Raw genomic sequence first — 27,949 nt, 5'->3', positions numbered from 1 at the left:
AAATTATCTTACGTTTACAGTTAAAATAACCTATTGAAAAACACTTGCTCTTAAAATTTCCCATGCCAAAAGCATCTCTTCCGTGTTGTATGGTACAGAATACTGAATGTGGTGTGTGTCTGTGCACAGTTATGTGTGCAGATGGGGCAGTGGTGTTTTGTTAGTCATACAGCCCTTTGGGAGAAAAACAGGTGCCCTCAGCAGACAACATGTAACTGTATATAATCTCTAATCTTTATCTATGTATCCTTGTTGGTTTGGAAGGAAGAAGACTTTCCATCACCAGGATCATACAAACCACATGCTTGTTCATTTCCCAGGATAATGACTACAATTTTGTTGCCTTCAAGCACACATATTGATTTCCAGTAAACAACTTAGAATGATAGCTTAAAGAAATTAACTTTGAACTTACTGTTTTATTCAGCTTTTGTTAAAAGCATTGTTTAGATCTGGGCTGAGAAACCTGTGCTGGCACGGCCAAGACCCTCTGAACTTACTTGGTTCAGTCCTTTTATCTGGCCCCTACAGTGTTTTCAAAGACACGTAGACTATTGGTATGTACCCTTGAAGCACATAAAACCACAGACCTAGCCCTCAGCAGGCATTTGCTTTTACTACCTCTGGCAGAGAAGAATGACATTTGAAAAAGGGACACGTTCAGCTTCTACTTTTCTTGGATCTCTTATCTTTGTATCGAGTTAGAGGACCAGAATGAAACATACTTGGATGATATCAGCTTAGCTGCCCAGGGAAATGTCTTCAGTACCATATGCTCTGGGTTTCTTCTCTCACTCCCTCCATTTCAAATATCAAGTTCTAAGATATGAAATTTGCACTATGAAGAACTTTTCTGTATTTCTGCTGGATTTCTACAATGAACATTGTTTGTTATCATATTCAATGCTCATTAAGATCAGTGTAGAAACACCTTTTAGACTATACACACAGGAAATTGTTTCTTTTTTCCTGAAAACCAATTTATTTGATTATATAAAGAGCAGAGTGATAACTGAAGGCAGTACTGCTTCACAAAAATAATACGCAAGCTGCAAACGCAAACTTACATAAATAAATTAAGATTTACTAGCAGCCATGTTTGAAGAGTAAAAAGAAACAGGTTAAGTTAATTTTAATATATATTTTATTTATCTTATCAAAATGATCATTTCATCATGTAGTCAACATAAAAATTTTAATGAAATATTTTACATTATATTTTCATACTAATGCCTCAAAGTCTAGCATGTATTTTATATTCACAACACACTTCAACTGGGACTGGCCATATTTCAAGTATCATAATAATGGATGGATGTGTTGTCTTCACTGCTAGGAAGCTCAGTTATTATAATTATTTCATTCCTGTGTTTTGGTATACTTATGTAAGATTCCTTTTATATCTTCTAATTTTTATTTCATTTTAGTGACCTTATATTCATATATACATGTATATATCTATTAATTATACTCTGTTATAAATATTTTTTTGTTAATATGTAGGTCTTATAGATATTCTTTAAGCTTTAAATCACAACCATATGCTTTATTAGGAACACCCAAATTCTTTATGTAGACCTGCTTCATCTTCATATTTAAAGCCCAGATTTCAAAAATCTAAAAAAAACAAGCATATCAAATTTCCTAATTTATTTCAAGTTAATCAGGAGAAAAGAAACAACCACAATGAAAAAATTAGTTATACTAAAAGTGAGGTAAATATAAATGATTATGTATTACCTGTCATTTTCAAATATTATTATTAGTATGTAAGAGTTGAGATAAAACTATGCCCTGACATTTTATAATTGATTAGGTGCAGTTTTACATTTAGGTCATATTGATATGAAACCTTTTGTTATATATTTTATGTATTACGTTTTTTTCAACCCAGAACCTAGAAAGGGTTTGATTTTGGGGGGTATCTAATAAGTTCCTAGATAATACAATAAAAAGCTTAAATAGTATCTAGGAAATAGAATGCACTTAAGAGTTTGAGCCTTCAACTACATTCCAAAATATATTAAAAGTTCGTATTTACATTAGGCCTGTTAGGTCCAGGAGGTACTGCATTCATTAAAGTATACATGTTGTCTCCAGAGTTGGTTGAATCTGAAACAAAACATTATGTAATTAATTTCTTTCTTTATAATTTACACCCAAGTCAACACAAAGTAATAATCAAAGATGATCTGTGCACATACACATATTAATAGATGTAGCACTTGAAAGAGTCATTACTAATGTTCAGAAACAAATACTTGTATGTCATTTTCCAACTCAGAAATTATCATTCTGTGGTTGTAAATGGGAATAGTTACCTAATATATTAGGAGTAATCACTTGAATAACTCAGGTCGAAAGAAACATTACTTTAAAAATCTAAAAAATTACAGTAAATTTTTTCTTTTAAAAAACATGGGTACTTTGATATTTCACTATGTAATTTGTATGTATAAATATAACAAAAACATCTTAAAATTCAGATTCAGTAGCTTTTCAATGTTCACTATTTCCTTAGGCTTCTTATATACCAATTTATAAAACAGTTTATTTATCTAATAATTATTAATAGCTGGTGGGATATCCTTGCTTAATTCTAAAAGAAAGAAAGTAGGACAAGACTATAAAATTGGAATGAAAATTTCTCTTGCTTGAAGTAAAAGCCAGCTTCTTCCTGTACAACTTTCGATGAAATTTTTTTCATGCATTTTATTCTTGATTCATTATAGTAAAAGCAACTATAGTATATATCCATAGAAAAATATATAACATTTTATAGTATTTTTTAAAATTTACATTTCATGTCTATTAGCTAATTCTAATTAAGTCTCTGAGTACATGTGTTTTTATAACATATTACCTGGAGTGAAAGGCCATATATTTTACATTTAGGAAAAGTTTTCCTTTTTTCCCACAATTATACATTTTTCTTAAATATAATGCATTGGGCCTTTCTATTCTGAAAAAAACAATGTGTTTCACAATTTTTGTACTGATTCAAGGCAGAAGATAAAATTAATTTACTTTCTCATGGCAATAAACACGGAGTAAGAAATGAGCAACTAATTTTCCTTTATTTTGTAATTGCTTCATAGACATTAAAAGTTTATTATTTTAATGGATACCACGTAGGGAGTAGGTTAGATGTCATTTATCAGTTGTTTGTAAACAGTGATCCACAAATCTAAATATTATTTTTCACATCTAGATTAATATATCATACTGCTGAAAAAGCTGACATGCTCACCTCAGATCTATGTTTATACTAAGTAACTAAGTTTATACTTACTTACTAAGTAAGTAAGGTCCCAATTGACTTTTGTGGCCTTGACTATTTTTATAGCCTTATGTACATTATACTCAACTCAGGCTGCTGGTTCTTTCCTGCATATGATCAACCTCTTAAATCTCCATATTTTTGTTCTTATTTCCTCCACTGATCTTCTGCTCAGTCTCCATCTACTAAAATTCCACTCACTACTCCTTGCCCACTGCAAATGTTACCACTTACATGAAATTTTGTTTTCTGATACTTCCATATTAATGAATGCTCCCCCATCATTGAATTCTGCTTTGCATTCTGTAAATATTTTGTCTTATTCTTCCCTCCTGCTTCCAACAAGATTCTAATAAGTTCATTGACAGAAGGAAAGATCACATTTTATATTGTGTGCCTCAGACAGTAACTATCTGCTGAGATTTAACTAATGGAATACACTTTAGCCCATAAAAATGTGTTTTTCAGAAAATCTTTTATTGCTTCTTAAACATAGGAAATCTTCAAATGGTTTCTCATCTTTATTAGCCTTACTAATTTTTAGAATAATTTTAGTAATTAATTTGGCAAGAAAATGTGTTTTTTACTTTGTATTTTCAATAGGTAGAAAGAAAAAGAAATTTATTATTCTTCATATCAATCAAAAACATAATTTCATCTAAAAAACACAGAGATAAGGTTGCATTTTCTAGAAAATATCTAACTTCTTTTTATATACAGAGGAACTTTTATAATAAAGTGTATCTTCTGGCATCTATTTTTTTTGCAGGGAGGGTACTGGCTTCATATTGGAGGAATGACTGAAAAGAATGAATCCACAGGAGTACGCACAAGGCTAGGAAGACATACTGCTGGCAATTTCTGGCTTGAAAGGATGGCATATAATCAGATTGCTTATCACCTGCAAAGTTTAGCAGTTTCTCCGAAATTTTTCTCTTAGATTGTAGTGAAGTGTTTATTAATCACATGCTACCTTCATAAATTAAACATTTAACTTCACCATACAAGAATGCAAATGTGGGCAAGATGTTCAATTCACATAATTGTATCTTGAATGAATTCTGTTTCAGTTCAATGATGATGCTCTGAGGACAGAAATCCATGAAATATTTATGATCTATTCCAAAGAGTTAGTGAAGCAAAGCAAAATTTTGCGTTAATTATCAAATTGATGCTTTTCAAAATGAAAAAGATTTAAAACTTAAAAATTACTATTTATTGGTATGATTAATGATATTTAATTCCAACCTTCCATATGTCTTAGATTTCAACAAACCAGCTAAGAACATATGAATTGAACAGTACAACATAATTAAAAATTTTTCCTAATTACAAAAATTTCCCATCTATTTCATTACCTAAAGTTAACACCAATAAAGCCCTATTTCTTTGTTTTCTACTTTCTACATTTCTGTGTTATATATATGTTTTAAAATAAAATTGGGATCATATTACATTGAATCATGAACATTTATTGTCCATTAAATTCTTTGGTTATAATCTTAATGGCTATATCATATTCCATAAAAAATTAATTTATTAACATCACTAAAATTGGATTAGATTTGAAGGTTGTATCTATTATTTCACTATTAATTACAAGTGAGAACCCCTCCACATAAATCTTGGGTTGTATCACTAATTATTTCTCAGAGAAGGATTATGGAGGCAAGTGGTATGAACTTTTTCTTGGTTCTTGATACATGTTGCCAGAGCTGTTCCAGGGAGGGCTGCACCAATGTCAACTCCCACCATTAGAGTCCTCAAGAAACAATGCATTTAAGAGCCTATATTAAAGTCTTGAAAAAAAGGGATAAAACTATTTAAAATCATCATGCGAATTGATAAAATATTGAGGTATTTGAGTTTATGAAGATTAAAAGAAAAAAAAAACCACTTCCTGTACTACATAGTGAATCTATTAGCTAATAAATCCATACGGACGTGTAAGCACATCTACATCTACCTCAGTAAGATAATGGTGGATCTTATTAAATCTAATGGACCCATGTATTTCATGTGTAACTCATGCGGAATTTTTCTAAGTTGTGAGATTTGGATTTTTTTTTCACAGTCTCAAGGAGTCTTTTTGTCAGATAAATTATTGGGCAATTCATAGAGACTAACACCATTTTAATCCTGATTTTATCTGTTACCACAACAGGGATTTTCTACATGCTTAAAGTAATTGGATAATGGTTATTTGAGAACCCTATTTCTTCCTACTTGCTACCTCTAGTCTACTTCTGTTACCATCAATGAGATAATGAATACTACTAACCTTCCATCATAACAATTTTTATATTTTGTTATTTACTCTATTAATCAAATGCCCGTGTGGCTAGTGTGATTACAATACCTGCTGGACTAGGCATGATGGGTGTTCCTGGTGGCCCTCCACCTCCTGGAGGACCCTAAATAATTATACAAAATTTCAGTAAAAATAAGGCATTTCATTAAACAATATAAGGAAAAACAGAAGAAAAGTTAGACTTATCTATAATAATTCAATTTGAAAATCACAGAGGAAATATATTTTCTCCATAATTTATTTTCTTTGAATGCACAATCATTTAAAATATAATATAATTTAGCTTAAATACGTTGAGACTGTTTTGACAAGTTTCCAAAAACAATGAGCCTGTAACACTGATTTATTATTCATGACTTAATCACATCAGGTATAATGAGGTTAAGGAGAAGCCATTTATTGGGGCCTTTACAAATCCATACAACAGCATCATTCATGGGTATTTGTGATTTAGTTTATTGTGATTTTCTTATGTTTCATATCAGGGTTTTTTATAGGAAGCTTAAAACTCAAAGATTCTCGTATGTTTAAAAAAAACACACGGATGCTATTTCTTTCTCTATTGGTATCAATTATAACACTTCTAAAGTATTGAACCTTCTGCTATCATGTCAATTAGAAATGAGAGGCAATGTTGACTAATGCTGTGGGTTACTAATCAATCTGAAATGGAAATTAGGTGATTCTAAGGTTGATTCAGTTATTTCAGACAACCAAAATGGATAATTCGGGCAAAGGGTTTTACAATTTTTCAGATGTACCATAATTAATCTGGGTAAATTACTAAGTGGATAAATTTGTACTTCATTCTGAATGTGTAGACATAGCCCACTAATTATTTCAAATGATATATGTATTTGCTATTTAATAAGCAACTTAAATTTCCTTTCAGATAAAAGTCTATAATTTCATAGAATTATGTATTAGGCTTATTCTCAAGTGATTTAAGAAAAAAATAGGTTTTACCCACATGTTCTTACTTTCATTTTTGCTTCATAGAGAATGTGAAAAAAGTTTTAGTTTGTACAGCTTAAGGACACTGAGCACTAAGTTCATAGGTCCAAAACAGCGTGTGCTTTTTACTACATTCATACAACATTAATTCTAAGGGGAGTAAAATGCTCATTAATCTTCTTAAGCCCTCCTTTTTTCCTACCCCAGGTAGCTACCTCCTCCAAAATTTCTTAGGGAAAGGTTTTCCTTTCTTACCATTTTGTCTTTTCTCTTCTGATAGGCATGTACTCCTAAATATTATTACAATGTATCTTCCAGGGTGGTCTTGAGATGTAGCAAGGATTATAATGTGATAATGGTTAAAAGGTCATTTGTAAGTTCAAGAACTCAGGTAAAACCTGCTAATTTGCCTTCAGTTGTGTATGAATTAGTGGAAAATTCTAACATGTACTAAAAAATAAAAAGAAGAAAAACAAGTGTTTTCAATTTCTAAGCATAAAAAAACCCTCAAAAGCCCCTCCCCCTAAATTACTACGCATTATTCTGATTCCCTTTGTGTTGGGGGAGGGGAGTTTAATGTCTTCCTCAACTTTGTGTGTGGTGAGTGGGGTGAAAGAGGGGGTGTAGATTATCCTCCTGGAGAACTGGAAATTCAAGCTTATCATTGTGTAACTGGGGATGGCTTTCTTCATGATTGGGCAGACTGTATTGTATTGGTTTACAGAAACATATGCTAAAGTAAAACACAGTACTCAGGGCAATTTTGGCCAGATTGATAACTGTTTCACTAATGAACATCAACATATGTAGTGAGGTTGGCAGATGAAAAACTCAATACATATCAGATGTTCCCTTCTTGGCCAATACACAGGGGCTCTTCTTAACATCTGGACAACTATTTCATTGCCCAAATAAAACATAACATCAAATCTTATGAGCAAACAATCCCAAATGTACTTACTACGTAATTCCCAGGAGATGCTGAAGAGTATGGTATCTGGAACATGAATAGGACAAAGAAATATATATTTTGATTCATGTGACAGTATGGAGACTTACCTAAAATGAATCTATTTTCTGACTTTTATCAAGTTTTAAAATGTATCACAAAGGATGGCAAAGAATAAAGGCATGTGTATCTATCTGAGTGCCAGAAAAACGAATAAAAGCAACATTATCTTGAATTTATAAAAAAGAGGGGATATAGGTCAAGAGGAATTTAGACAGAATTATAGCCTCAACTTATATTCATTTCAGAGCAGTTGTACTCACTGCTTGATTCTAATGATACTTATTCTGTAATTAGAAAAATATATATTTGTGCAGCTAAAAACCAGAAACCAGAGTTTCCAAATTAATAGCTTTTACAGATAGAACTCCCAATTCATGTGCATTCTGGGATGCATTATTATTATTTTTTAAGACAGGTTTTAGGCTACTACATTCATGTGGTATGGGTCAATACTTGGTTTGCAGGCTTCACATTTTCCCCCTTTCTTTTCTAATTAGCTACTAGAAATACTGTAATAAATGTGTAAGATTTCATTAATGTAAGTCTCCAAAAACTACTAATTTGGGGGGATCAGTTATGGGCAACAAATTCTTGCTCCTCAAATCAATCTCTTAACCAAACTCTTTTTTAGAGATTACAGAGTATTAATACAACATTGCTAACATAATTTAAGAAATAAAAATTAGAAAACAGGTACTTAAAACTAGGCCCTTCAGTATAGATGATTATTAATAATAAAAAGAGCTAAGTCCAAATTTTTTTTTTTTCACAGAAGCTCACTAGCTCACTTGCATGAAGATTCTGCACATCCAGAGCAGATATTTTTGCCTTATTCTGGAAAAAGCCAACAAACTACTACTTTCTTTGAGGCAGACAGCCAAAACTGGACCATTAGAATAGTGAAAAGATGATAGTGTCTTTACCCTAAACCTTCCTCTATCACAAAACCTTCCATATAATTAAACATAAAGATAATATGAAACTTGAAAGAAAGAAGAAGGAAATAAGACAAAGTTATGATTTTTCTTTAGTGGGTAATTCATTCAAGGGGAAAATATTTAATATTAAATTATTTGAAAATTCTCTCCTTGTTTGGTGTCCATGATTTGCCTTAAGCATGGACTGCATGCCTCTGAGGTCCCTGCTTGGTCTGCCTTTGGGTAATTCAGCCCTGCAGATGGTCACGACCAGCCTGCCCAGCATCACTAATGATGAGGATTACATCCACTAGGAGTACTGAGATCTTGATGGCCAGTACACACTTAACTAAACTTAGTAGCTGAATATAACTTTGCTCTCCCAGGGCCCTTTTGGTTCATGATCTATCATCCGTCTTCTGTTTCTCATCTTAAACATGTACATTTGCTCCCTCCAAATCACCATCTTATCTGTTGGCTCCAATTTTCATCTCCTTATAACCTTAGCAACTGGCCCATGTTCTTCTACCTCTCTCTAGTGCCTACCATCATTCTTCACCAACTTTCAAAATATGATCTAACTAACCATGCTTTAAATCCTCGGAATTTAGGGGTGCCAGTGTGGTTCAGTTGGTTAAGTGTCTGACTCTTGATCTCAGCTCAAGTCTTGATCTCAGGGCCATGAGTTTAAGCCCTGCGTGAGTTCAAGTCCTGAGTTCAAATAGACTTTGGAATATACACCTCACTGCCTTCCTTCACTTTACAATATACTTCCCTCTCCTCCGTTTGTGAGTATGACCACATCCTAGAACTATTTACAGAGATCTAAACAACTCCCTTGCCTGACACTTTCTTATTCTTCATGTCACTCACAAATATTATTTTATATTCTAACCAGAATCTTCTTCCCTTACAATTCCTCCATGTTTAAGTCTATTATTTCCCTACTAAATTGACTCTACCCCTCCCCCACACCATTGTCAGCTTTTTGTTTCTCCAGTATTTTTAATTCATTATCCTAATGTAGAACATTGTTTTTTTTTTAATATTTTATTTATTTATTTGAGAGAAAGAGAGTGCGAGAATGATCATGAGGACAGATGATGGGGGGCAGAGGGAGAAGCAGACTCTCCTCTGCCCATGGAGTCAGATGACATGGAGTTTGATTCCAGGACCCTGGGTTCATGACAGAACTGAAGGCAGCCCCTTAACCGAATGAGCCACCCAAGTTCTCCAAGCCTACTTTTATTTCCATCTCTTTGATCACCCCCTAGCCACATTTTTCTGTTTCACAGTAGGGATTTCCTGGGAAGAGACACAAAACAAAGGACAAGGTCCAAAATATAATCATGTTCTCCAGTGTTAACCTACTCTTCACTATTATCTGGAAGCATTTTGGCTTGGCCTTCATGGAAGCCCTGAGCATTCTAGTGGTGTGCCAGTAAACCCAATAAACTCAGGGGAGGAAAAGGTCCCAATTTGTAGCATTTGCCAATTTATATGGTGTAAATATTCCATATGCTTCCACATGCTTAGGGCTACCAATGATTTAACAATTAGCTCAAACAATTCTTGAATAATTAACAACTGACTTTCCTGAGCTGGGCTTCATGATGATTATAAAATCCTGATTTGGTAGTCAGTTGGCCCTTTTTCATATATTAAAGTTATCAAATTCTTGCTATACTTTCACCTTTAATTCAACACTGATATTAATAGATTGGAATTTTATCAATTTATCCAGGTAGAAAAAAAGATAATCTTTCCGCTTGTTTCCAGAGCTAGCCGTTTCCAACTACCTCAGTCTCCTAAGTCCTTGCTCCTTTTCTGGTTTTTAATTTCTCCCTCTTCATGATTCCTTTATACACAGTTAAAAACAATAAAACATTTAAAAATACTTAAAATTTTTACCTCATCTAGTCCAATTTCTTTCCGTGTGTCCTGTCAAGCTCTTGGCTTATACTCACTATTTCTACTTCATATTCTTTGGTGCCCTCATTAAAAGAAAAAGAACATCTGGGCTCCTACCCCTAGTAGCACTTCACTGAACCTTTACTCTTGAAAGTTACCAGTAGGACCTGACAGCCTAGTGTGAGAGACATAAAATATAACAATATAGGTAGAAGTATGTGGGTACAGAAGATATTTGAGCTGGGTAGCTGACTTACAGAGAGTAAATGACCACTAGAAAGATAAAGAGAAGGATCAGCATTAAAGAGAGAGAGAGAGAGAGAAGGGAAGGAAGGAAGAGAGGGAGAAAGAAAGAAAAGAAAAATGAGAGTATATAGTTTATTAGGGAAATGGTATATAATCTCAGTGTGGTACTTACAGGAAATTGAAATAAATGATAAGCATATACGGTCAGACTGTGACTGAATTTATGCTGTAGGAAACAGGGAGTCACCAGTTTGAGAGAGACATGTTCAAATTTATATTTTAGTAAGATAACTCTAGTTCATCATGGAATATGAATACAAGTTAGGAGTCTATTGCAAAAGGTCTAGGCAAGAGATTTCAGTGTTGTAGGCAGTGCTGATTAAGATAAGAAGGAGTAAGAAAATTTGAAAGACTTTTCACAAATGTACTTGGCAGGTCATGGTGACAAACTAGGTGTGGTGGACAAGGAAAGGCAGAAGTTAAGGCAATTCCTAGCTTTCCGACTTGGTGAGTGGATGAGTGATAGTGATACTCATTTATATGTAAGGAAGTCAGGAACAGGGGCAAGTCTAGGGAAATAGCCAACGCATTGAATTTGAAGGCACTAGTAGACGTTGATCAACAGATATTTAGAAATCTGCATCAAGAATTTAGTAGAGATTAGAGCTAGAGATAAAACTTCAACTGAATACATTTCCATTTTGTGCTGGGCGCCACACTTGATCTAGTATTTTATTAGATTGAATAGAAGATTTAACATTCCAAAACAAAGCTCCCTGTCTACCCCCTAAACCTCCTTCTTCTCTTCTATTTCTAGCGGAGTTTGTGTTATTCCCATTCTTCCTGATACCTGGATTCAAAGGCTTGAAATCACCTTCCACTTTTTCTTTCTCTTTATCCCCAAATCAAAGATCACCAAGTGTTTTTGATTCTATGTGTGAATGCATACTTGTCATTCCTTCGATCACCACTCTACCTCAGGTTCTGATAACATTTTATAAAACCTGTAACTATGATCCCCTAACGTCATTTCCCCATTACATCCATTTTATAGACTATCTTCCTAAAATATAGCTCTCTTCCACACAGATGATACAGTTTAGATTTTTCCCTCATGGCTCTCTTTTCCTCTTTTCTGCTTTGTCACCTTCTGCACCTTCCCAGACAATCTGTCCCCCTAACCACTAACAGCCTATTCTTTATTTTGTCCAAGCTTTTTTCCAGCTCTAGTGTCCAAATTCTCCCAATGTGATTAACCTCCTCCTGCCCCTCTCCAGACTCCATACAAAATATCTATTAACGTGAACAGAAAGACGAAAACACAGATGTAGATGAGTAAGATCAGAGAGCTAAACACAGATGTAGATGAGTAAGATCAGAGAGCTAAAAGATCAGAATCATAGAATTAAAAGAATTTTTTATTTGTCAGATGAGAAAATTCAGAGCTGTATTACTGTCTGGTTAAGCTAGACAGATAATTCAAGATCTGTGACCAATAATTCAAATATTCTGAAATATTCTGACTCCTAATATCCATGACAGTGGTGCCGTAGCAAGGGGAAGAGCAGAGTTGCTAGAGATTTTGACTTCTTTTTAAAAAAATGGTTAGTAGCATTCTTCAACTGTGAAGTTTAAAAACACTTAGAAGCTACAGGGAGGGCAACAACAAGATACTCTCTATGCCAGTGTAAAGTTGAAAATATTCTACAATTTTTTCGTTATTTTTTTTTTTTAATGAGCAGAACCTAACTGGAATAAGATATTTGCATTTCCTTTGGGCTTAATCATTACAATAGATTGCCATTTATTTTTTTCTTTAAAGGAGTTTCTTCTTTCTTTTTCCTGTCACGTTTGTGAGTTGATGAATACAATGTTATATTGGACATCTGTAGCTTTTGCTTATGTCCTTTTCTGCTAACAATTCCTTGAGTTTTCTTCGGTGAACCATACCTCTTATTTTCCCATGTGGTTTGGGTGGGGCTCAGGTGGGGGCCTGTGTGACCTGGCCAGGCTGAAAGAGCATTGTAACCTCAGGTCATAATTCAGGAATGAGCATAGGACCCAAACTAAACAAATCTAGTTCAGTTAGTTATGCCCAATTTCTTTGCTTAAGTGATAAAGAGTTGTGAGTTCAGTTCAGTTACTAAACTGAGAGCTCTGAGGATATGCATCTGGGATTCCACATAGCCTTCTTGTCATGACAAGGAAAAAAGGTAAGTGATGGAGACTGGGTCCTGATGACATTATTTGGATCCTTGGAATCAAATGTGTCCCAAAGCAAATTTATATCCAGACTTTTCAGATACATGATCCAGTATGCATTCTCTCAATATGATCCTAATCTGGTTGTTTTTCTGGACCTTTTAATCAAAAGCATCCCCAGCCAAAGATAATTCAGATATTTTCAATAATAGTGCTTGCTACTTTTTTTTTTTTAAGATTTTATTTATTTATTTGACAGAGAGAGATCACAAGTAGGCAGAGAGGCAGGCAGAAGGAGGGGGGAGGTAGGCTCCCTGCTGAGCAGAGAGCCCTATGCGGGGCTTGATCCCAGGACCTGAGATCATGACCTGAGCTGAAGGCAGAGGCTTAACCCACTGAGCCACCCAGGCGCCCCAATAGTGCTTCCTACTTAATGATGAGAATGTGCTATATAGGTAAACCCAAGTGCCCAGTTCCTTTGAAAGATATGAAAAAGGAAAAATCATTGGTGAATTTGTAAAAAAAAAAAATTTTCCAAAGAAGAATCTGAAGCCAATATTGTAATGTTCAGATCAAAGGAACTTTAAAGTAAAAATCAGAATTTTATTCTAAATTAAAAATATTATCCTTTAAAAATGTTTCTTCTATGTTCCATGTAAAATGGTGCCCAAAACTTTTGATTAAAATACTTTTTTTTTAAGATTTTATTTATTTATCTGACAGACAGAGATCACAAGTAGGCAGAGAGGGAGGCAGAGAGAGGAGGAAGCTGGCTCCCTGCTGAGCAGAGAGCCCGATGCAGGGCTTGATCCCAGGACCCTGGGATCATGACCTGAGCTGAAGACAGAGGCTTTAAGCCACTGAGCCACCCAGGTGCCCCTTGATTAAAATACTCTTACATGACAAAACTATGGACTGATAAAAATGAAGCAAATAATAAATAAATATATTATACATAATGGTAGGCAGATTTTTTAACTTTCAGAGAAGTGGAAGTCTAGAATACACCCTGTTTTGGACTGAAATTGAAGCACTGGTGGGTAATCACGGTTTTAACCTATAGATAGATAAAGAAAGATATAGAGGTGTATGGATATGTGCATGAACATACAGCTAAATCCTAGTTATGTTGGTTGAGAGGTTCTAGAAGCCCTATCTCTCTGATAGGTTCTAAGTATCACTCTCCACTAAAGGGAACCATGGCTCCTTAAAGAAATGGCTATTTCAGGGCTAACATTGGGAAAATTCAGGACAAGTTACAAGTGCTCAAAGAATAATGCCGACATGTCAAAAAGACAAATGAGGGCCCTGGGTGCTCTGATGGGTAAGTATACTTTTGACTCAGGTTATGATCCCAGGGTTTCTGGGATGGAGTCCTGCACTGGGCTCCCTGCTCAGCGGAGAGTTTCCTTTCCCTCTGCCCAACCCTCCCCGCTTATGATCTCTCCCTCAAGCTCTCTTTCTCTCAAATAAATAAATACAAATCTTTAAAACAAACAAAGGACAAATGATTCAGCTTGAAGGGGTTCCTACTGGCTTAATCTGGAATGATCTTAGCATCAAAAACCTATTGAATGAAATAAGAGCTCACAAGTACATCTGATATACCTGAATGAATGAATGGAGAAGAAAGAAAAAGTCTCTGTTAAGTAGACAGTCAACTAATAAATGGGAGAAGGAAAACAGAACTAGAAATCAGCCATTTGTAAAGCAATAGAGGAAAAAAAAAAAAAGACCAGTTTGATCAAGAATCATGAATGGATACCAAACATAGCCGATGAAAGTATGAGGAAGAAGAGGATATTTACTATAATTTCAAAGTATGTTTCCACAAGTCAATAATTACAAAAGGAAAAACAGCAATTTTACAGTAAAGAAATTTGACAAGTACCACCCTTCACTAAGGGATTAGAATTAACACTACAAGCAATGGGACAAATCACCATCACATGCTTCCTGAGACGGTGCACTGAGAAAATCACATTACTACTGTGGCATTCCTACTAAATATGTATCACCTGAATCTAATTATGAAAAAATATCAGCCAGATTATGGCACATTCTGCAAAATAACTGCTTTGCATTCATTAAAACTACAAGGTTAAGACAGACAAAGAAAAGTTGAGGAACTGTCCTAGATTAAAGACCAAAAGACATGATGCATTAATGTAACAAGTGAACTGGGGTTTTCTTTTGTTACCAGGAACATTGCTGAGACAATTGGTGAAATTTGAGTGGGGTCTGCAGATTAGAAAATAGCATTATGTCAATGCTTATTTTCTAATTTTTATTTTTACTGTAGTTTTGAAAGATAATGTATTTGCTTTTAGGAAACACATACTGACATATTTGGGGATGAAGGGTCATTATGTCAACAACTTAAATACAGCTCAAATGGTCCAGGAAAAAATATGTATATGCAGAGAATAGAAATCATAAAGCAGATACAGTATAATTTTAACACTCAGGAATCTGGGTGAAGGGTGCATGGGAGTTCTTTGTACTAGTCTTGCAAGTCTTCTATAAATCTGGAGTTATACTGATATAAACATTTAAAGGAAAAAAACAGTATACAAAACATATCTGGAAACAGCAAAAACAGAATAATCAACTACTTGAAAACGTGGGCCTCAAGAGCCAGAGACTTACTATATTGATAGAAAATAAAAAGTGTCTATAATTAAAAACACGGACAAGAAGTCTGAGGAATTTGGAAATCAAAACAGTATAGAGGAGTTGTCACTAGAATAAAATCAATGGTATTTAGAGGGGAAAATCCCTCTTTAATACTTTTTTGCTTTGTTTCATGTGTAAGCCCTATGTTTTTGGCAGAAAGTCATCAGTTTTTTATGATTCTTTTTCTTGTTCTCAAAATCAATCATTTTTTCAGAGGAATGCTTTGCTTTTCTGAACTCGGGATGATGACCCCCTTTCTCTTTCTAAAGAGAAAGCTGTAAGCCTTCCCCACTTTTTTTCCTTATTGACATTTCTTCGAGTGAGGGGGAGATGTATCCACATGGGACAGCTCTTAACACAAGGGATTGTTTTCAACTCTCTTACTTGACCACATGTGTGCTGGTCAAGTGTCCATTCACCATGACCGCTGGATGGCCGTTTCACACGCACACCTCCTACCCTAATTCCTAGCACCTTCTAGGGTCTAAAATAACTCAGAGCTGCTGACTTGTTAGAATACATTCTCCTATCCACACTGCTTGGCTCCATGAAATTCTGAAGAGGTGGAGGACATGAAAACTAAAAATTATCATAATGCAGAACTCACTCTTCATTCCTGCCTCTCCGCCATATTCTTACTTGGATAATATACCCTCTTGGCACAAGGCACCATTCTCAGTATCAAATCCTGCTCACCTTCCTTCCTAAGTAGGTTTTGAGGGAGAGAGTCTCCAGCCATGTGTATAAAAGGTGGTCCTGCTGGAGGCAGGCAGTGGCAGGTGGAAGTTGCATGTGGCCGCCTGCAAGGGGCAGCAGAGGGAGCACGGACAGTGAGGAAGAAGAGTCTTCTTGCTTCTAGGTGGAAGGCTTACATAGTTAAGGAGCACTGTCTGTGCTTTTTAATCCAGTTTCAACAGATGTGCAGATAATAGAAAGTCTTTCCAGATTCTGGCAATAGGAAGATTGTCACAGTTTTCGGTGTTATAAAAAATCGTTTTCTTCCTGTATCTTTATGGGTATTTTATTTTAATTAAAGATTTTATTCATTCATGAGAGACAGAGAGAGAGAGAGAGAGAGAAAGAGGCAGAGAGAGAGAAGCAAGCTTCCTGCTGAGAAAGGAGCCTGACATGGACTCCATCCCAGGAGCCCTGGATGGCGACCTGAGCCAAAGGCAGATGCTTAACCAACTGAGCCACGCAGGCACCCCTTTATAGGTATTTTAATAGCAAGTTGAAAGAACTGCGTCCTGAGCTGCTAGCCAGATGCCATTTTAAAGTGAAATCTTGAATGAATTTGAAAGGCGTATAGCAAGAAGAAAATAGAAATGTGAACTCTTCAAAAGCATATAGGCAAACTAAAGGAATTTTAGAAGATAAAGATACATTATAACATAATCCAGCATAACAGGATTATAGGAAGACTCGTTGAGATTAAATTGTATACTAAAGACCCAAATGAAAGCAAGATCATCACTTCTGTCCACCCCAAATGATATTTCAATTAGCTATTGAAACCAAAGAGACAGGAAGACAAAATAATTTTTTTTCTCCAAAAATATGACAGCTGCTTACTTGATTGAGAAGAAAGTGGTTCTGCCTTAGAAGAGCAATGAATTTAGGATGATTCTTTCTATACCACACATATTCACCTTAAATTGTCTTGAAGTTTAAATTAACCTTGAACATTGACTCAGTTTCATGTTTATTTAGCTTTAAGTCCACTGCCAGTGAATGAAGTTATCTCTGTGCATATTAGTAAAAGGCATCCCTGGTGGGCAGATATTCATAGACTTTACAAGTGGAGCACGAGCTGTACTGAATTCTTTGAGTGAGAAACCTTTGTGCAGTGCACGCACTACACAGAGTTACACAGCAGACCTCTCTCATGTACTAAAGAAACTCAAAGTTTCAAAGTCAAGAAGGGAAAACATCACCAGGATCATCTAATTAAAACCATATTAATTTTAACACCGAAAGCTTAGTTTCCAACTTGTGCGTATATTTATGTGACATTATTAAGAGAGAAAAATATCTGTGAGTCAAACTGCTATCACAAAACATATTAGAAAAATTCACAGCACGTCAGATATGTAGATAGATGTATAAGAACTCCAATTTGGCTGACAGGCACTGGACAAATGTGTACTTGCTTCCTGGGATAGTAAGAGAGCAAACCTAGGTATAACAGTATAATAAATAAAATCATAATAACTCTGATAGAGATTGAGGTTATCTGGTAACTTAGTGATTATTACATTTATTTTAAAAGATCAAATCATTTTATGACATATATATTACAATAAATAAAGGCTTCTGTAGTATGCTTAAATCATATTTTGTTTTATTTTTGGAAGTCTGTTAATCTACATAGAATGCATGTTTATATTAGACTGTGAAGTAAAAAAATTATATAATTTCAAAAATTAAACATATTTAAAAAATATATATGCAAAATATATTTTTGGAATGATTACTTTTTAAGAAACTTAATATAACCAATTGTAGGACTTTTGAAAGCCACAGATTTTGTTGCTAAATGCTACAACAAGCAAAGAAAGTTTTAAAAATACATATACTCACTGAATTGGCATTTGTTGGGTTTGGCCAAGGTCTACCACCACCTGGACCCCTACAAGATAATATGATAAATGAAATTTTAACTTATGCTTTGAACGTTCACAGTAAGCAATAACAAATCATAAAGTATAATTTACAATTCAGTTTTACCATGAGTTACAATTTAGTTACCATGCAGTTCTAATTCAATACTGAAATTACTCTCTGTATTTTCATAGCTTTTGAGTTATTTTTTTCCAAAAGATTTATTTACTTTAGACAGAGAGAGAGAGCGCGCATGAGATTAGGGGAGGGGCAGAGGGAGATGGAAACAGAGAATGTCAGGCAGACTCCATGCTTAGTGCATAGCCAGATGCGTGGCTCCAAGCGAGGACCATTAGATCATGACCTGAGCTGAAACCAAGAGCTGTGTGCTTAACTGACTGAGCCACCCAGATGCCTCAGCTTTTTTATTTCTTTTTTCTTTTTTTTTTAAATTTTTAAAAAGATTTTATTTATTTGACAGAGAGAGATCACAAGTAGGCAGAGAGGCAGGCAGAGCGAGATGGGGGAGAAGCAGGCCCCCTGCTGAGCAGGGAGCTCAATGAGGGGCTCGATCCCAGGACCCTGAGATCATGACCTGAGCCGAAGGCAGAGGCTTAACCCACTGAGCCACCCAGGTACTCCAAAATCACTAATTATGAAACAAACATAAACTGTAATCCTATGACATAAATATAACTGCCACATATATATCATTCAAAATTAAAACAAAATCATTTAAAAAATACCAATATACATAAAATGATTGCTCTTATTAAACTACAAATAAATATATAGCAAAGGTGATTAAATTGGGCTCTTTAAAAAAAATCCCACATAGACTATCACGGATTACTTTATATATTACTTTGTATATTATTTTATATCACTCTATCTTATCTACTCTATCTATATCACTCTATCTTATCTTATCTACTGATAATTCAGTTACTTTTTTAAATATTTTATTTTATTTTTTCAGTGTTCCAAGATTCATTGTTTATGCACCACACCCAGTGCGCCATGCAACATGCGCCCTCCTCAATTTAGTTAATTTTTAAAAATGGAATTACATTTCTTGTTTTCATAATTACAGTTCAAGACAGTAGCCACAGTAAATCTAGGGAAAAATAGGAAGTAATCTATGTCAATGTATGTTAGTATATTACTTCATTTTAGGGTGATGGATACTGTTTTGTATTCTATAGCTTAAAAGGACATGAATATTTTAAAACAAACTTAATGCCTAATTAAGTAAAAAAGGTCTCTTGTTCTCATGCTTTAGTATTAAGTATATCTAAGTAAATACTACTTAACAAAAAGTAGACTGCTGTCAGCAGGTCCTCTGTAATTACGGTCACTCAAAATTCCCTTTTCCCTCTAATTGCATTGAAAGACAGAGGAAATTTTTAATTAAAAAAAAAAAGTCCCTTGATTCTTATTTTAGGGACCTTAAACTTGAAATTCAGTGTGTTAGATAGAAGCGATCCAACTTGGACTATTTAGAACTGTTTTTCATTTTGTTTTGGAATTTCCCATGGGTATAAACAACAGGGAAGTGCTTGAAAATTCTGTCCATGGGCTCTATCAGGGTGCCCAAATGCAACTTCCCCCAATTCTGTTTGAGGAATAAGGGATAAAATAAGATGCCAGAGAGGAGTTGTTCCAAGTACTGTGCACAGAGGAGAAGGTTAAGGGCATTTATACTGTCTCTGGAAACTGGTGCCTTTTAAAATGGCGATGATGATGATTTTCTAGCACTTTAGAAAGATAATCGCACATACAGGATTCAATGTCTTAATGAATGGAAAGTGAGGTAAAACATAGGATATGTATCGATCTAGTAAAACATTTGATTTGTTTGATATTAATCCACATTGTTTTTTTGATGTTAAATGAAGTATAATAAAGAAATTGGGAAATATTTATCTTAAAGCAGCATAATAATATACTATATCCAAATCATGGCAAAAATTTGTATATAATGATGTTATGTTGATAATGATTTCATAATTTTGACATATTATGTTTAAAACAGGACTATGTAAGATTAAATATAATAAAATATTTTACTTACCATTTAAAAATTATTTGTTAGACTAATATGCTAAATTGTTAAATAATTAAACATTTTACTTAAATAAATACCATTAAATTAAATGTTAAATGTTACATTTATTATCAGTAACAATACCTTTTATGCATTTCAATTATTTGATAAATAATAACCTAGTCTCAGCACATTATTTCATATTAGATTGCATTTAATATGATAGTCATTTCATATGATCTAAAAGGATTTAATATGATAATTCACATGGATAAGCTATATTTTCCCCAATTATGCCACTGTGTTTGAAAACATTTTAAGTTTCACAAATAGTGCTAAATAAAATGGGGCTATATGAGTGAGTAGTTCTTTTAGAGCAATTACTCAAGTTCAGGGGCACCTGGGTGGCTTGGGTGGTCAGGTGCGTGACTAAATTTCAGCTCTGGTCATGATCTCAGGGTAATGGGATAGAGCCCTCTGTTAGGCTCCACGCTTGGTAGGGAGTCTGCTTGAGATTCTCTCCCTTTACCCCTTCCCTTTCTCTCTCCCTCTCTCTCTCTTAAATAAATAAATATATATTTTTTTTCTTTAAAGAAACAACTACTTAAGTTCAGTAATTCTCGGTCCTTTTGAGGACTATCATTATTATCAAGAAAATAACTTATGAACTATGATAAAGGCATTATTTTGAATGTAAGTTTTTATATAGGTATAGTTTGAAGTAGAATAAGGTTAGCCTCATTTAAAAATAGAGCAAAATATGGAGTTTAAAAGAAGTAGGTATTTTTTTGGTAAGGGTATACAGATATGATGCAATCCAAGCAACTATGATTACTGTAGAGAAAAATCCTCTTTTCTTCTATAATACAGTTGTTTGATTTCAAAATAGTAACTACCTAAATTTTATCATTCTATAGGATAACAAGAAGTTCTAGATCCTTTGAAATCCTTTGTCCTCTTCATTTCTATAGAACACCAACATATAAAAAGTTGAATTAGGCATGCTGTAATGCTGAATCCTAAATTCTTTGGAAATCTGTAAAAGTACAGTTAATTTATTGTTTTTGTTTTTTAAAGATTTATTTATTTGAGAGCGAGTGAGCTGGGGAAGGGGCAGAGAGAAAGGGGGAGAGAGAATCATCAAGTAGACACCCCTCTGAGCACAGAGCCAGACATGGAGTTCTAACTCATGACCCTGAGAGATCATGACCTGACTTGAGCTAAAATCAAGAGTGGGATGCCTAATTGACTAAGCCATCCAGACACCCCTAAAAATGTAGTTAATTTAGAAATAGAGTTTCTTTGAAAAAATTATCTGTAATGCATTTGAAAACATTTACATTCTGGCTATAGTCTGTAAATTCTACTTTAGATTACTGAAATTGATATTAAGTTTTTATTTATAAAAATAGTAGTTAGAGAGACATTAAAAATATACCTTTAATTTGAGATACACTACGTATAACTTATCCTGAGTTTAGAGCACAGAAATATATAAATTATATCGGAATTATCATTTTCTTTGGAGGTAACAAATTATTTTTTAAATAACATTATCAAAATTTTGTTCCAAATAGTTTCCTAGTTAGAATACAGTATTTAATTACTTTAGTGGGCACGGTTGGATGTTATTTTCATTGTCATTATACTTTCATGACAAACAACAAAATGTGACCAGCTAAAGAAAACTCATCCAGAAATGGTTCTCTGGCAGGTCCCACCTGACCTTAGCACACAAATATCTTAGACTGTTAAAAACATAGCTTAAAGTAACACTATCGGGTGCCTGGATGACTCAGTTTCATCTCAGGTCATGATCCCAGAGTCCCGGGATTGAGTCCTACAGGATCCTTGCTTGGTGAGGAGTCTGCTTCTCCCTCAGACTCTCCCCCTTCTCATGCTCTCTCTCTCTTTCAAATAAATAAGTAAAATCTTAAAAAAAAAAAAAAAAGTAACACTATCCTGATGCCTTTTTCTTTGATTTTTAAGTTACCCAACATGTAAAAAAGTAACATGAAGAAAGCCACAAATGCTAGTTTGAAATACTTATTTGGAAAAAAAAAAAAAAACGAGTACTTACTTGCTATAACATAGTAAGATTTGTATCTTTATTTTAAAGATCTTTAGTATCTTTATTTTAGTATTTTTATTTTAAATCAGTATCTTTATTTTAAAGATACTAAATCATTAAGTAAATTTCAATAAACTTTACTCTATTGAGTACAATAGACATAATACGTTTTATTTTTTATATCTCTTTAAATTCACTTTTGCTTTGCTGGGGCCAATATCAACACAAGAATTATTCTCTTTGGTTGGATCATCCATTGGATCAGAACTTCCTTGTTTGAAGGAAATATTTACAAATGTAAATATGGGAATATTTACATTTTCATTGTTCTTTAAGAATATCCTAATTTACAGAAAACCAAAAATTATATATAAGAACCCAAATAAAAGTCAAAGGTAACAAATAATGGAAATCTGAATTTGGAAGGCTTCAAGGTTCTTTAAAAACCAGAAATTATATGAACAATACAACATTATGTAATAAGAAATATTTTAAAGCATCTGGGTATATTTAAATGAGAAACCCAAATCCAAGTATCAATAAAAATAATAATATTAAAAATTTGAGCCATATTTTTAGTCTCTATAGTCTAGGGAATTAATTGTATCCATTAAATGTTAATGTTTATATGTTTAAGTGTATGTAAGAAAAGAACTAGACAATTTTAAGCAGCTGAGTCTCTTAACAGTCACATAAAAATAACTTCTTTCTCTATACCCATAAAAGCAGGTTGATCTAAAGTTGACCATATGGCTAATTATAGTGAAGTGTAATATACAAAATGACATTAGATACAATCTTAATATCTATTGATAAGTCTAGATTGATCATAATATGCAAATGTATACTGCATACATCTGTACACGGTATTCAAAATTATAGTCCCTAAAAGCTATTGCATTTTAAAATCAGAATCTCAGGTAGGTAAATTTTATATATATCTAAATCCTATTGGTGAGAGTTGCAGCTTTTGATGTAAGCATAAAATATCACTCCTTTTTGTAACAACCGTTAAAGGCTAAGCCTTTGAGGGATTTAAGAAGAGTCAGACTTCATGCCTACCCATTTTTACTTTAAAAGTGAAAAGACGTGATAGGAAAATTTGACCTACTTTTTTCCCCTTGTTCTGTTAGTTTTGATTCTGGCTGGTATCCACTTATTAACCTATTTTCTATTTTAGGCAAAATTGCTTTCCACGAAAACGGCTTCAGAAACTCACAAAAATCCCTATCTATATCAAAAGAGCTTATCTCATTATATCTTAAATGCCATTAAGTGATGGCAGAATTATCTAATTTGGTATGTAAGTAACCAAAACATGGACTAATGGAAAAATACATTCAAGGAAACTACCCACAACCCTATATGGAACAGTTTCATTATTTCTGGTAAGCTTTCTTTAGGCCACATCATGGAATTGATCCTTTAGTGAATTAATGGAAGGCATGAGCAAGCACCTGGTATATGTGGAACTTTGAGGGCAAGTTAGATAATGAAAAATAAATAAAAATCCCTTAACTGACAGTATTACTTTGGGTCTCTAGAAACAACTATTGGCTTTGGGCTTGAAATGTCTTTTCAGTAAATAACAAACCAAAACAACCAAAAAACTGTTAGTTTAGTCCTCATCCACGCACATCTTAATTTTCAAACAAAAATTCATCCAATCATATGAAAAGTTCTTTATTATAGAAGACACTACCGAAGAGAATTCTTGGTGGGTTATGAGTGGTACCAACAAAGCCAAAGAAGGACTCTATGTAGGAATTAAAAACTTTTAGGAATTACTGGGTATGATTAAAATGAAGTTAATATCAATTGTCTGCTTCTAGGGAGTTACGTCATTGTCTTGGTACCAGCATCTCTTTGTAGGGTTTTTTTTTTTTTTAAAGATTTTATTTATTTATTTGACAGAGAGACACAGTGAGAGAGGGAACAGAACAGAGGACGGGGGAGAGGGAGAAGCAGGCTTCCTGCCAGGCAGGGAGCCCAGTGCCCGGCTCAACCCCAGGACTCTGGGATCATGACCTGAGCTGAAGGCAGATGCTTAACCGCTGAGCCACCCGGGCGCCCCTCTCTCTGTAGTTTTATATAGACTCTATGGAGCCTATGTGCTTAGTTATAAAAGACTCATTTTTAGATAAACAAATGAAACATGAAAATCTGGCTAAAAGTTGGCATTTGGCATTTGAAAATGGAAAAAATTATAAGCTCCAGAGAAGGCAGAAAAACAATATGTTGTGAAAATGTAGCAAACTCTACAGCTCATGTTTAGTTTATGTTCTCTGGTTTCACTTTATACTACACAGAAATTGAGGTGCTTAAATTGTCTTACAAATTAGTGTGACTTCAGAAGACAGAAAATAGAATACTTTACTAAACAGGATAACATAGCATTTTGCTTACATGTTCATTCCAGGCATTCCAGGGCCACCTAAAGCATTCAGGGGGGGTCTCATTGCACCTCCATAGTTCTGTAATGATAACCAAGGGTCAGACTACCACAAAACAAAAAAACAAAACCAAAGAGGAGGGGGGAAAGAAAGGAGAGCAGGTTAATGATTTCCCTACATAACTCCTGATTGGATAAGGCCTGTGTAATTCATTCTCTGAAGGATCCACTCTTGTACTATTGCTTCTATCTTAATAATTACTTTGGTCTGTGTCTTTTAAAAACTACATGACTATGTAAGATCATCGGAGCATGTTAAACGATTAAGGTACAGTTGCAATTAGAATATTCACCATATCCTTATGAATTTCCCAATATCTGTACAACAGTGAACTTTTTCAAATAAAACATTTTATAAATCCAAAACTCTGTTTTTAAAGAACAGACGATTAGTCAGCATGTTGAAATTGCCAGACCCAGAACAATTACATAAAAGCTGAAGGAAAAAAACCCAACAGGTGAACCTAACATAAGAAAGCTGAATGTAAACTTCTGTTCACAAAATAATATATCCCATAGAGAGATGTACAAATATACAAACACACAACAATATATGAAAACTAAAATGCACTTAAAATATGTATACATGAATTATATCATGCAACAGGCTTCTGTCAGCATCTCTTACATACATTCAAAGGAGAAAAACATTTTAATGTTTTAACATGCATATCATATTAGCTTACTTTAGTTTCCATTAGGGCCCAAAGATTGCTTTTTAACATTGTCATGTTAATATATTTTGACACTATCAACTGCTTTCATGCTTGGCTTTCTGACAGCACTATTCTGCCAACTTTTCTCACTTTTTTCCCCGTTTCCTTTGCTGGCTCCTTTTCTTTTGCTAACTCTTGAAATGTTGTTTTCCTTCAGGTTCTAACCACAGCATTCTTTTAAATAAGCTCATGTTTAAGGGTAATCTTATCTGCTACCATTAGTTCAGCAACTATTTAGGAATCCCAGATATTTTCTATTTGGTCACAACATCTCTGCTAAGCTCCTGGATAACTCCCATGTTGAATGTCATTTGGATTGTTTCCATCGGGGCACTGCTTCATGCTCAACACATCTAAAAGTAAACTCAGTGTTCTCTTCTCACAACTGCATTCTTCATATTGCTTTCCTCAGTCAGTTCTGTGGCATCCCTTGCCAAACAACAACGGTCCAGGCTAAGAACCTCCAGGCGGTTACCAAAGTCTCTTGATTTGACCTATGAAATAGCTCTTGGAATAGTGCTTTCTTTCATATCACACTATTCCTTGTCACTTACTGAGACTTATGTACCGTCTTCATTGGTCTCTCTGACTTAGCCTCTCCCCCTCCCCATCTATTCTTCATGCTGCCTCCAGAACAATGATTCAAAAAGTCAGTCCTGTTTATGTCACCTAAAAGCCATGATGCCCCACACGGCCTCACAAATAACCTAATCCTCAGCCTGGCTCTATGATGGTATTCAGAGGTCAGCCCTAGCCTGTATTTCCTATATACATTTCCTATAACCTTTACCTTCTTTCCCTACTCCCAGCTATGCCCTCCAGCTTAATGGATTTCTTGTGGTTCAGAAACATGCAAGATACTTTTTCACTCATGGTAATTCATGGCGTGGCCTTCTGTGTAGTAGGTGCTAAGATGACAAGGAAATAGTCAATGAGTTTGTTAATTCTAGAGTGTAAGTCACAGTTTATAAACAAATTACTTAGTTACATGTTCTCATTGTTTATTTACTTTTTCTTTAGGGAACTCTTACTTAAACATCCCAGTTGTATGTGCTATGGGATAGAATGGTTTCTATCCACAGCTGAGTCATTAGTTAGATTAGTTAGTTCCTTAACCTCTGGATGAAGCATGGTAGTGGTACCAGCAATGTTAGCAAGAAGTCTCTGAGAAGAAAATTAGCCATTGGAAACAAAATCTGGATGGTAAGGTATAATAGAAATGCTTCAAAAGAAAAGTCTCCTTCCATTTTTGGTCTTAGAAGATCTGTTTCATTTTATCAAGGAAAACATTAATTTTCTTTATAGCTCAGGACATAGAAAGACATTGGTTTGAACTTCTGTTGCCACAGCCCCATTTCCTCTGCCTCTCTTTCTATATGTGTGATCACGGGCCAATACTTCTCTTAATGATCGACTCAAACTTCATTTCCTTATCTGCAAAGTGATATCATGTCCTTTATAAGCTTTTTGGAGGATAAAATAAAATCATATAAAACACCTATCATAGTGCTTGGTGCATTAAGAACATGATATCTGGTGATCAAAAGTTGTAGCTGCTAACTCTTTCTTGTCACCATTAATAAGGAACCAACTTAAATGAGTCCTCTTCTCATCAGCTTCCCTTGAGCCTTCAACCCTCACAGAATTACATGCTTATTTATGTACTGATTCCCTGACAGAGCATGCATATTTCTTTTCTAGATTTCTTTTTTTTTTTTACTGCATAATAGCTTTCCTTTATGTATTTGTGTCTCCTGCTGAACAGTAAGTACCTTGAAGGTAGAATCTGTTTTACTCCTCTTGGTATACCCAATGCTCTAGTATCACAGGAAATGAGTAAGGAATTATCCAATACATAATTTGATAGATTTACAAAATATTTTCATTTTGTGAATAATTTTGAAGCAAAAGAAAACAGGAAGACAAGAAAGAATAACAACTGGCTTTCCGAGTGGTATCAACAAAGGCAGAATGGAAAAAGCTAATTTAGATTCACTGAATTTTAAAGCGGATGGCAGCTATACAATTCCATCTGGTTTAATCTCTTTCTCAATGCAATGTTCCTGACAAAATGACTGTTCAGATACTGCTTGGAAAGTTTATAAAGAGTTTTTCCATGATTGGGCAGTTTACTTTCTAGAAGGTTCTTCCCCTTACTGAGCTGAATTCCACCTATCTGAAATTTGAAAATACAGAATCAGTTAATTCTCTCTTTACATGAGAGCTTATCATATATTTTCATCTCACCACATCTCCACCCCAGGTATTTGATTTGGAAATCATAGTATGTTCCTTTTGTATATAACTCATTTATCCTTCAGATTTTTGGAAGAACTAAAAACAATTGGATAGTTTTGGTGAATTTTTCTGTTAATCATATGGAATCTGGCAAGCATAAGAACACAGGCAAGTTAAGTATATCTTAATACAAAAGCAAATAGAAAAATGTCTTCAAATATGGTATTAAGTAAGATGTTTTTCTTGATTAAGTAGGTAATTGTATATTACCACCAAAATTAAACTTAAAACAGGTAAAGGGGTGAGAAAAATATG

General features: G+C 34.2%; 1 protein-coding gene across 5 annotated transcripts in view; it reads right to left on the bottom strand.

Moving 5' to 3' along the window:
- The window catches only part of SSBP2 (single stranded DNA binding protein 2), a 330,924-nt gene that overhangs the window by 18,823 nt on the left and 284,152 nt on the right, over positions 1-27,949 (bottom strand). For 3 of the 5 annotated variants that reach the window (XM_044266152.1, XM_044266159.1, XM_044266141.1), the window contains 5 exons: positions 24,635-24,726; positions 18,090-18,138; positions 7,507-7,542; positions 5,640-5,694; positions 2,042-2,112 (listed from right to left, as the gene is read on the bottom strand). In XM_044266152.1, coding sequence (XP_044122087.1) covers positions 2,042-2,112; positions 5,640-5,694; positions 7,507-7,542; positions 18,090-18,138; positions 24,635-24,726 — 303 coding nt within the window. The remainder of the gene's footprint in view (positions 1-2,041; positions 2,113-5,639; positions 5,695-7,506; positions 7,543-18,089; positions 18,139-24,634; positions 24,727-27,949) is intronic. The other 2 variants (XM_044266168.1, XM_044266146.1) reach the window with 1 other exon arrangement.

Source organism: Neovison vison, chromosome 1 (genome assembly GCF_020171115.1).
Source record: "Neovison vison isolate M4711 chromosome 1, ASM_NN_V1, whole genome shotgun sequence".
Lineage (NCBI taxonomy): Eukaryota > Metazoa > Chordata > Mammalia > Carnivora > Mustelidae > Neogale > Neogale vison.
This window is presented reverse-complemented; position numbering and strand designations above follow the sequence as displayed.